Here is a 12,461-nt window from a genome sequence, read left to right as displayed (position 1 = left end):
ATGGGCCAGAGGCCAGAGGGAGAAGTGTCTGAGGTTCCAGGTGATGTGAAGAGCTTTCTCCAGATGCCGGGAAGCTGCAGGGCCCAGCCCTGGGAAGAGCAGAGGGCAGGAGGCCAACTGCCCTTCGTGGGACCTGCTTTTTACTCAGGGAAAGGGGGCGGGGATGCTGAGACCACACTCTGTCCCGTCTGCACAAGGAAGCTTTATAGGATCAGACCAGGAGCCTGGCTCCACTTTTTCTTTAAAGGAGAGAGGGAAAAACCCAAACTCTGGTTAGATTCAAAATCTCAGACAGGGCAAAACAGCTCTCTCTGGTGGTTGTTTCTAGTAGTGGCAGCAGCACAAAACCAGCCCCCAACATAGTTCATGATCTTGAGATCCATGACAGGGAGAAGATACTAAACAAGCAGTGTTCTTCAAGATATTGTTCTTCCTGGATATGGAAGCTGTCACATGTCATCTCCCTATGATGGACTTGTATCTCTCTCTCTCTCTCTCTCTCTCTCTCTCACACACACACAATACTCCCCTGTATACTCAACTATTTATTTTGTTTTTTGTGCTAGGGACTTTATAGTCATTATTTCATTTAAGTTTTATTATTGTGGCCCAATTCGGGGCTGTTTGGAGACATTAACTAAGCTTACCAGTCTCACAACTTGTTAGTGGTAGAGCCTGGACTCAAACTCAAGTGTGACTTCAAATCCCAAGCTCTTCCTCACTGTGCTCTTACTGACCATGATGGGATGTCTCGCTATTAATATTTGTCAGTGCTGCTGCTGGCCCTCACATGTGATTGTCTAGCACAGTGGTTCTGCATCCAGGTCACAAAGATACATTAAAAATATAGGCCCTAGTCATCCATTTCAGAAACATCAAATCAAAATTTCTGCGTGTGAGGCCCATGAACTTCTGTTTCACAAAATTCTTCCCAGGCAATTCTGATGCAGAAAGCTCAGTTCAGGACCATGAACTGGCATATTTCTAGCCCTCTCTGATCTTTAACTTCACTTGCTTTCGAGAAAGAACAGATATAAGCAAAGAGAGAGCCTCAGGGAAGATGCCAGATGATCTCTGAGGTTTAGCTCGGCCCCACAGAATACAGAGAGGACAGATTTGTCGGGGACTTCCTCTGGGCATGTGTGCAGACTGAATTGAGGTGGCTGCATTGAAAGCCCACAACTGAGGAGAAGTTGAGAAAAACTGGAAGCTCAGGCCATAAAAGAGGGTGCTTCTCCAAGGAAACACAGAACCCAAAGAGAACAGCTTAAACTAAGCCTACGGGCAGAGACAGATAGTAAGTTAGGCTGTTGTTGGCTACCTTAACAGTTAGAACCAAACATACAATGGTTCAGATATAACAACCTTTTTCTCACACAGACAACAAACCAAGGCACGTGTTTCAGGTTGATAGGTGGCTCTCTTCTATGAGCTGATTTAAGGACCCAACCTCCTTCCATCTTGTGGCTCAGTTATTCTCTGGGGCCTCACTGTCTTCTGCATCCAGCCAGTGGAAGGAGACCGAAAGGATGGAAGACACACACCTATTTCTTGAAGGCCTTAGGCCTTCAGCCCTATTCTAGGAGACCTCGACTACACGCCTATCCACAACTAAGGGGAATATGGCTTACCTGTGCACCCAGGAAGGAGAAGAATATGACAGCGATGTTTAGCCAGTGTCTGCTACATCCTGTGAGAGTGCCGTGGCCTCCAAACCTGTAGTTAGAAGAGAATCCTGTTGATGACAGGTAAGGTAAAACAGAACAGAAGGTTGAACAGAATTTCAACCTTGGCCAAACTATTCAAGTGACAGGAGACCTGATGTTTGTTACATATCAAGAAAACTTTGCTAGAACTCCAGTGGCAGAAGATGACATAGAAAAGGAAGCAGGAAGAAAGTAACTGGTGTAGTGCTTTGCCAACCAAACATGCCAGGGAACTGTGTCCGTGTTCAAAAGCCACATGGAGAACTTGGCTGAGATCATTCCTTAATTTAACCAACAATTGAATTCTCTGTGTCTGGTTCCAGGTTATAGCATCAATATAACTTGTATTGGCTTAAACAATAAGGAAAGCTACTGGCTTTTACAAAACTATTATGCATGGTTACAGGGTGATGTTCAGAGCTGATCTTAAAAGGTAGTCATCCATGTCAGGAGGATTTCCATTTCTATTTCTCTGCTCTACCTTCCTTTTCATTTGCTAAATAACTACATTTTAAAAAAAATTCAACCATTTATTTCACAAAAAAAAGAATACCTAATTCCAGACACGTCAGAAGGACTAAATTTCAGAATGAAGAATAATCCTTTAAATTGAACACATCTAACTTTTGAAAGCTTATTACATTGTTCTTTTCTTTTCCTTATTTTTGCCTTGAATTGGTGGCACTGTCATCATGGATGAGCATGTGTCCATGACTTACTTGCACATAACGTGAGGACAGATGTTGTCCCTCACCAAATGTGAGACAGTCTGGTGCTTTTTTGTGGGCTCTTGATAGAAGTGTATGTCTTTCCTCTATTCTACTGGGGGAAGGCAGATTTGCTCGAACCTTCACATATAGCTCCAGAGTATACTTCACCCACCCAACACACAGCCTCTGTATCTGCAATGTATGATGCAACCTCATCTTTTCCTCAATATCCAAGTCAAATGATTTAGTGTTGGTTCCATTCTGAACAGTAAAACTGTAAAATTCCATTATTGGGTGGTTTTTGTTTGTTTTTACTGAAATACCAGGATCACATTCTAGTTTGTGGACCAGGATATTAATCTCTATATTTAGATTAGAAAAAAGCAATTGTATTAATACAGACTTGGGAATACCTATTTTCACACAGATTTCTATGAAAAACATCCAGGATTTTGGTTGATGACAGCTCATTTGGAGCAAGGTGTGAAGAGGCTCCTACACTGGCTTACATCAATAGATGGAGCCCAGGTCACAGTTGGTAATCACTTCACCATTCTGTCACTGGAGAGTCTTGTTTGGTTCTGGACCATTGTTTTAACAGGACCATTGTTTTAACAGGACCATTTACCAACTGCAGTGATTTCTGAAAAGAATGGGTAATGATGGGAAAGGTCTGAGCCCCAAGTCACATGCCAGCTGATGTACTGCAGATCAAGACGGGAAGCAAATTACTGAATGAACTGAAGATTTTTATCTTGGACAAGAAAAAATCAGGATGAGTCCTATAACAGACAACCCTGGAACTGCAGTGCATTTATTATTGCTCTGAATACTTTCTGGGGGCAAACCAGAGCAATAGGGAAAAGTTACAGAGAGTTAAACTGAAGTCCAACTATAAAGAAACATTTTCTACTAATTACAGTTTTCTGAAAGCAAAATAGCCTCTTTATAGAAAGAGGTGTGTTTCCTGTTAAGAATAGTGCAGAAGGGATATCTGCTTGAATGGTACCTTCTGGTTCTGACATTTTCTGAAAGGGCATTGGATTTTGGGAAAAAAAACAGACTCTGAAGGAGCAGAATAAACTCTCCAGGAGATGGAAGGTGATCCAAGACACTGAATACAATGTAAACAGTAGGCATAAAAACAATGAGTCTTCATTGTTTGCAGGCCACTGGTGGCAAGTTTGGTTGCCTTAGCAGGACCTTCCTTTAAGTAGTGCTTGCTAGTTATTTATTTATGTATATATATTATATATAATATATATAATATATAAACATATAATATATTTAAGTATATATAAAAATACAATATATAATATATTTAAACAAATATATTATATATAAATATATATTTAATATATTTATAAATATATTAAATATATTAAATATATATATATTTGGAGAGAGAAAGTGAGCATGCAAGCGGTGGAGGCGCAGAGAGAGAGGGAGAGAGAGAATCTAAAGCAGTTTCCATGCTGAGCTTAGAGCCTGACGATCCTGAGATCATGACCTGAGCCAAAATCAAGAGTTAGATGCTTAATCAACTGAACCACCCAGGTGCCCCAAGTAGTGCATATTTATATCCCATTCAGCCTCTCTAAGACTTCACTAATTCCCAGGCTGGAAGGACTTCTTCCTTTGAATTTCTACAGCAAATTGTGTGTGCTGGTTTTTTTTTTTTTTTTTAAGATTTATTTACTTATTTATTTATGGTAGACAGAGAGAGAGAGAGAGAGAGAGAGAGAGAGATTGGCAGAGACACAGGAGGAGGGAGAAGCAGGCTCCATGCTGGGAGCCCGACGCGGGACTTGATCCCAGGACTCCAGGATCACACCCTGGGCCAAGGCAGGTGCTAAACCACTGAGCCACCCAGGGATCCCTGTTTTTTTTTTTTTTTTTTTTTAAGTTATTTTAAGGCTTTCAATAGACAGTAATACATACTTACCATAGGGAAATAATATTGCCCTGCAAGCAAAATCAAACACTGCTTCACTCCACTATTCCACTACTTCACAGCTGTGTGATAATGGGAAATGTACTCAAACTCTCTTTTTACAAACGAGGGCATAATAATATACCCATTTCATAGGGTTTTTCAGAGATCAAGTGAGTTAAACATGAATAAATAAAATCTTAAAAAAAAGATGTGATATATATACACATATAAAATGTATATGCCCATTATATATGTACACACACACATATATAATGGAATATTATTCAGTACAAAAAGAATGGAATTTGCAACAACATGGATGGTCCTAGAGAGTATAATACTAAGCGAAATAAGTCTGTCAGAGAAAGACACTGTATGATTTCACTTATATGTGGAATTTAAGAAATGAAACAAATGAACAAAGGTAAAACAAGGAGACAAACCAAGAAACACACTTTTTTTTTTTAAGGTTTTATTTATTTATTCATGAGAGACACAGACAGAGAGAGAGGCAGAGAGGCAGAGACACAGGCAGAGGGAGAAGCAGGCTCCATGCAGGGAGCCCAATGTGGGACTCAATCCCTGGACTCCAGGATCACGCCCTGGGCTGAAGGCAGCGCTAAACCGCTGAGCCCCCTGGGCTGCCCAAGAAACACACTCTTAACTATAGAGAATAAACAGATGGTTACCTAAGCGGAGGACATGGGAGGATGGGTGAAATAGATGGTAGGGATCAAGAGTATACTTATCTGAGCACTGAATAATATATAGAATCGTTGAATTATTGTATTGTATACCTGAAACTAACATTGCATGTTAACTATACCAGAACTTTTTTTAAAGTGCCTATCTTTACATATCTGTTGTATCTGTAGATTTCTAATGCTTTAAAAAAGATCTATTAAAATCGCTGGAAACATTGAAGAGTTCTAAATGGGAGAATCCAGGAATGGGGCAAGAATAAAACTAACATTTATCAATGATTGTTATTATTGGGTGCAGGCTAAACTTCTATAACAAAGAGACCCCAAAATGCAATGTGTCTAACAAAGTAAAATTTGTTCTTACTCACACAACAGTGTAGACTGAGTATTCCAGGATGCTGGGTGGCTTGTGGTAGGGTGAGAAATGGGAAGAGGAAGAATGGGTGGCTTTGGCCCACACAGTTATTAGGGACCTGGGTGTGACGTTCAGTGTGTCGCTTCAAAGTCTGTTTGACACTGTTCCAGCCCATGGACCAATTGCCATGACAGGGGAATGGGATTTTGTTTGACTCAGCCTAGACCAAATCATCACTGAGGTGGGAAGTCTTTTGGAGTGTGCTGAGTAGACATGAACAATCTTTACTATAAGATCCTTATTCCTACCCAAACTTCCTTCACAGAAACACTTGTAAACTTACACATTTGTACCTTTAAATTAACACATAGAAAGAGTTTTCTTTTCAAACTTAAAATCTTAGTTCTCTATTTGTGGGAAAAGGCTTTATTCATGATGAGGAAGTTCAAGGATTGATCCCAGCAGATAGAAGCTGGTTCTTTAGGTTGAATTGGTCTTATGGGGGCTGCTAGGAGCTCCAGGAAAGTACCATCGTGTAGACAGATGGACCTGGGTTTGAATCCTGACTCAGTAACTTAGTAGCTTTGTGACCTTGGGCAAGTTGCTTAAATTCTCTAGGCCTTAGTTTTCTTGTGTGTAAAATGATGAGAATTTCAGCTTCCTTGTGAAGTATTAGAAGGAGTGAGATAAGATATATATATAGTGCCCAATGAATGCAGATTTTCTTTCCTGAAATTACATGTCAAATATGGCCACCATTCCTCCTACATATAAGGCTACCTCTGATTACCAAGAACATATATTAATGCATCTTTCCTGACAGTCCCAATACAGATCTACCTTCTTAGATTTGAATAATTTATAACAACACTTTAAACGGCTCTCATCCTAATAGAAGTAATCCTTCCAATGTTCTCATGCGATATGGATAATTTGGGTAATGTTGATTTGGGACTTTATTCTTTTTCTACCATATCCCTATTTTGTCTTTGTCTTTCCCTTTAGCTAATAAAAAGATCAAGATTAATTAAGTCTTTTGATGTATCAGCATAGCTCTTAGAGTGTTAAGATAAGGACACTGAGCTTTTCCATATAATTGTAGCTCTATAACCTGAACACAGATTTAAGTCCATATTCTTTTAGCCTTTGGGAGGTTAATTATTGTACCAAATAATTAGCTCCTAGGCTGACAGAGTTTCCTACTTGAAGAGTGGGGATATGAGTGTTATTATATGGGGGTTATCTGAAAGCAACTGAGCAGTACTATGACCAGGCATGAGGTCTTAGGGGTTGTTCACACCCTGGGTAGTCTCCTCATGCAAACCCTGGTTGGTCCATGGGTCTGGACAAACCATCATTAGTAAGGGAGGGTAAGGTGATTGCTACTTCCTAGCCTCCCGGGTAGTAGTGGTAAGCACTGAGGCTGGTGAGCTTGCTGTGAGGAAGGTAGTATGCTGCTACAACAAGCTATCCTGCCATTTTTTCACATTTAGAACCCAGAACATTTTAGTTTTCTTTGAAGAAGAAGAAGAAATGGGTTTATAACTGGAAACATGTCGTTTAATCTCACACAATGTGGATGCTCTTTTAACTCACCCCAAAGTGTGCCTATAGGCTTATGAAGCAGCAGTATTGGGTTCTGATCTCCCAGCTGTGGACAGCCATTTCATGAGACACGTTGGCTTTCTCATTTGATAGATGATGAAACAACATTGACAACAGTTGATGATCTTTGAAGGCTTTATGATCTGCTCCAGCCAACTGTCTGCTCTCTACCTGGCTTTACATGCTGCATTCTCATACAATGCATATCATTTCTAGTGACAAATGTTGACTATTTTAAGAACCTGATGCAACGAAAGAGCTGATATTCATTCTGGTCAGTATCCATTTCCTGTTTTCATGGCTTACTGACTTCAAATAAAGATGCAAAATGAGCTTAGAAGGACAACACACAATCAATCACATTACCACAAACAAGGCTTTCACAATCACAAACATTTCTAGGTTCCATTTAAGGACCCATTTATATCAATACTACTAAACCCTGCCAGATTTCAGGGCAGCCAAAAAAGCTGAATGTCCTGTGAAGTTTGCTGGGATGGGATGTGACTAACCAGAAATACTTCAGTTACAGTAGATCAGACCTCAACTCTGAATGACTGCAGGTTTCTGCAAATGCCCTTTTACTGGCAAGAAGGTGGCTTCTTTGAGTATGTTAAGAGTCCTGCAACCAGAGGCAGATTTACTTTGAAGCCAAGTAAAACTTAGCAATGTGGTTATATAGTTGTGGTTTTGAAAAATTTGCAAAAATAAATAAATAAATACATAAAATAACACAGTCCGTTTCCACTCTGACTTCCTTCCCATTGCACCTTCTCTTGAATTGAATGGTGTTGAAATGGCTGTAGGGATTTTTGGGTTCTGGCAAGGGGAAGTTGAATTGGAGGTGCATTTATTTTGGGTTTAGAGGGATAGTTATGTGGTTTGCAGTCACTTCTGTGTACAGTTATTTTTAGCCATTCTGGTGAAAGAATGACTTCTAGGAATACTTCTGCGGCCCACTGGAGTGACACACCCAACTTTGTGAAATATTCACTTCAGGGCTAGAACTAGCCTCATGATATGAATGTGCCCTGCAGTGTCTGACACAAATAGAAGGGGGTGGTAATGGAAAAGGAGCATGATTAGAAATATCTTTTAAAAAGTTAGATGGGAACATTTCTGAAGAGAGGGTTTGATTTTCATTAAAGCCTCACCAGAATGGAAGTTCTCCCTGTCAGCATTATTCTTGGTAATGCTGTGTACAATTAATTAACACTGTACCATACATTTTTTATGGGAATTCAAATTTATTAGAATTACTATGTGGTAGGGCATTATCTGTAGCAGTACCACTACCTGTCTATACATCTGTAGGTAAGGTTTCATGTTTTATCCATTCCAAAATGTTGCATTGTACCTTTAAGATACCAGTGCACATTGCTCTACTAAAATCTGGTGGTTCCAGATGAAAAGGCACACAAAATTGGGGCTGGTTCAGCAAACAGCCAGAAGAAAAAAAATCAAGAAACAAAACTACATATATTTAACATATGTGATATGAGTTATTTATGTTGTTATTGTGCCTCAATATAATAGGGTGACAGTTTCAAAATATATTTTAATTTTCTTACGTATGCCGTTAAGAATATTAATGCATAACTTTTCAGAATATGTGGATAAAAATACAGGAAAGATGGAAGTATATCACAAAGTTAATTATAAATATATATGTATTTTTCTGTATTTTATGACTCACTCATATAATCTAGGATAATCTCTTCATCTCAGAATCCTTAATCACACCTCCAAGACCCATTTGGCCCCTTTTGCCATAAAAGGTGACATTCACAGGTTTCAGGGATTGGGATGTGGATAAATCTGGGGAGCCACTCTTCAGCCCATCACACTAGCATTGCATTTCCTGCATATTGTCATCTCCATGTTCCTCTATCTCTGTTCTAGTTCAGTCACCCAGTTCCTGGACAACATACGCTGAGGACAGTCATAACCCAGAACTGCTCCACATTACAAGGTGGACCACAGTCTACTCCCTTCTCTGTCTCACCCTACTTCTCCCGCGTCTGCACTCTGACCTCATAGAGACTCCTGGTTGCTGAAATTCTCAATTTCCTCCCAATTTTTCGATCTTTTGGCTTTTCCTCCTTCTTATCTAGTCTAGATGCTCCAGCCGATTGACTACCTTGAACTTTTCTTTCTCCGTAACCTCTCATTACTTGCCTCTCATTACTTGGCACTGTTCCACTAAGTCCTCAAGCCTGGACATACATGACTGTGTATACGCTTGGCTTCTGTGCTTGGTTGGCAGGTTCCTCATGGAAAGAAAGTCACAGAACCACACTGACTCCACTCTGGCCTCAGCACCCTGCTTCTGCTCCATACACAGTGTTCCCTTTCTGTTCCTCTGCTGACTAGTCTTTCTCAGAATATGTTCTGTGGATCTGTTCTGTCAGAATCTCCTGAAGTGCCTATGGAAGATTCCTGGGTCCTACACCAAACCTATTGGATCAGAATCCTTGGGGAGGGGGTCTAGAAATTTTCATTTTTAGCAAGTCCCCGCAGGTGAGTTTTTTTCCCTCTCAGTCTATATTTGTTCTCAGGTGATTTTCTTTCCAGGACTTTCTAGTACATTATTACCAGTAGTTAAATAGGGAAGAATTTAATACCCATTAGTAAACACCCCTCCCACGCTCCCTGAGTATCCCTGACATCCTCTGGAGACACATGGATCTCCCTGTGGCCTAGCATCTAAGGGGTTAACCACCCCTGAGGGCCCTTGCCATGCTATTTAAATACTGTGAGAATACATCCTTACTCTCTGCCCCTTCTGGACATTGTTTTTTTTCCAACTGCTCTCCTTTCTCTTCCTTTTCTAATATAACCTTGTTAAAAATGTATTAATCAGGGATCCCTGGATGGCCCAGCGGTTTGGCGCCTGCCTTTGGCCCAGGGCGCGATCCTGGAGACCCGGGATCGAATCCCACATCGGGCTCCCGGTGCATGGAGCCTGCTTCTCCCTCTGCCTGTGTCTCTGCCTCTCTCTCTTTCTCTCTCTGTGACTATCATAAATAAATAAAAATTTAAAAAAAGTATTAATCAAAAAATAAAAAGAAACAAAAGAAAAATCCCAAACCAAACAACAACAAAAAAATCAGAGCAGAAAGAAAGCACTCCGGGTAACTCAGGAGACAAGGATTTTAACACAGGGAATTATCAGAAGGGTTAGAGAGAGGATTCAGGAGCTAAGATGGCCCCAACACTCTGGTGGCGATCCAGAGGCAGGGAGCTCTGCTTTACCGCCAATGCCTGATCCAAGAATTGAGGTTGGAAAAGGAGTGTTAGTCCTCTTCAAGAAACAGGATTTGCCACATTGGCAAGAACCCCAGAAAATGGTGTAAACTCGCTTCTAGGATGGCTCCAAGAAGCATGGAGGTACCAATGGCCTACACTAAGTAAGATGCTGCATCAGAATTGCCATGAAAAGGATGAAAAAAGGAGTTCAAGGGCTCAGAGAAGTCAGCATGCTGGAATGGATATACTGTGAAAGGTTAGAAAACTCACCCTATGATTATGTTAAGCCTCAAAGGATGCACTATTTACGAAGACCATACAGAATTCATTGGTGGGAGAGGTGTAAGCCATCACCAAGAAGTCTGGTGATGGCTATTCCCTAGAGGCCAGGGTTGATAGTAGGAGATGTCGCCACAGAACCAGGCACCCTGACAGCAAAATCTTAGACCAGAAAACGAGAGCCCAGGTAGCAGTAATTAACCTTCGGGAGCCAGGTGGACACAATTATTATAAAGGATCACAAGTATAGAGGGGAATAGGATTGCTAATCTATAGAGTTCTGGATGGTTAATAGAACACAGAATTTCTAGGAACAAAATAGATGAGTAGTGACAGGGTACGAAATTTGTACCATCAGAATAAATTAAGGATGGATGGTGTATTAGTTTCTTAGAGCTGCTGTAATAAACCACAAATTGGGCACATTAAAACAACAGAAATTTCTTTTCTCTCAGTTCTAGAGACTAAAAGTCTGAAATCAAGGTGTAGTCAAGGTTGATTCTTTCTGGAAACTTTGAGAGAAAACATCTTTCATTCTCTCGTCTAGCTACTGGTGGTTTCCAGGAATCTTTAGTGTTTCTTGGTTTGTTGAGGCATCATTTCAAAATCTACCTTTGTTGTCACATGGCATCATCTCTGTATATGCATCCACTTTCACATGGTATTCTCTATGTCTGAGTCCAAATTTCTCTCCTCTTATAAGGACATCAGTCATTGGATTAAGGCCCCACACTGGCATAGTATGATCTCGTCTTAACTTGATTACATCTATAATGACCCTATTCACTTTCTGTGGTTCCAAGTGGGCATGAATTTGGGGGGAATAGTACTCAATACAGTAAAGATGGTCAGAAGGCTGTGGGAAGTTTTCATAACAAAAGTCATAATCCCTTCCCATTTTCTAGACCTGAGCCAGTTTTGGGGTCTGGAACATATTGGCTAAAGGAAAGCTTCAGTTGCCTGGTGGAATGATCCTGCAACACCACAGAAGGTGCACACAATAATGATCCTTCTAGTCCTTTTTTAAAGGGGCCTACTATCATTTACTTGGGTAACTAAGCACTGAGCACCTAAACATTTCAAGAACGATTGGACACAAAATCTCAGTTGACATAAATACCTGGATCCCTAAGCATCGCCATGGGCCTCCTGTTAGAGTATGAGCATACTGAAGCCAGGTAATAAATGAATGAAGTTCTTGCCACAGCAGGTAGGTTGGGTCTAGTTCACAGTGGGCCAATTGGGTCTGCAAATCCATCTGGTGGTCATTTTCTTGGTCCCTGAATGTATAATTGGGAAAGACATACTTGGAAAGACATACTTTGATTGTGATCCTTGGCTGAGTCTCCATTATGGTGCCATTCGAAGACCAATAAGCTATTTGCTGGAAAGCTGACTACATTGGATCCCTTCCATACTTAAAAGGATAGTGATTCATTCAGACAGGAATAGACACATATTCTGGGTATAGATTTGCTTTTCCTGACTCTAGGACCTCTTCTAGTACCACTATTTGAGGGCTTATTAAGAGTTTGATTCACTGGTATGGGGTCATACATAATATGACACCAGGGGACCCACTTTTCAGTGAAGAGGTACAGGAGAGGATCTATGACCATAAGATTCACTGATCTTCTTACATATTGCACTACTCTGGTGACCTGATAGAACCTGGGAATGGATAGCTAAAGGCACAGCTAAAGTGCCAGCTTGGAGGTCATACCCAGCTAGAGGGTAGTGTTATCCTATTAAACAGAATATACACCGGGAATCAAAGAACTTTATATGTGGCTGCATCCTCAATAGGAAGAATACATTGGACTGGGAACTATAGAATGGCAGCAGACCCCACTTATCTTCATTTCAATGATCTACTTGGGGAATTTGTGCTTCTCATCTCCAGAAACCTGGGTTCTG

At 40.6% G+C, this 12,461-nt stretch overlaps 1 protein-coding gene across 23 annotated transcripts in view; it reads right to left on the bottom strand.

Moving 5' to 3' along the window:
- Positions 1 to 12,461, bottom strand: part of LOC144304984 (uncharacterized) — a 171,658-nt gene that overhangs the window by 71,438 nt on the left and 87,759 nt on the right. For 18 of the 23 annotated variants that reach the window (XR_013372016.1, XR_013372013.1, XR_013372012.1 and 15 more), the window contains one exon: positions 1,632 to 1,716. Coding sequence is in view for 5 of the 23 variants with exons in the window: in XM_077883673.1 (XP_077739799.1) it covers positions 1,632 to 1,716 (85 nt within the window). In the remaining 18 variants the exon portion in view is untranslated. Of the gene's footprint in view, positions 1 to 1,631; positions 1,717 to 11,664; positions 11,825 to 12,461 lie in introns of all 23 variants that reach the window. The other 5 variants (XR_013372015.1, XR_013372010.1, XR_013372009.1 and 2 more) reach the window with 1 other exon arrangement.

This window comes from Canis aureus, chromosome 34 (assembly GCF_053574225.1).
Source record: "Canis aureus isolate CA01 chromosome 34, VMU_Caureus_v.1.0, whole genome shotgun sequence".
Classification (NCBI taxonomy): domain Eukaryota; kingdom Metazoa; phylum Chordata; class Mammalia; order Carnivora; family Canidae; genus Canis; species Canis aureus.
This window is presented reverse-complemented; position numbering and strand designations above follow the sequence as displayed.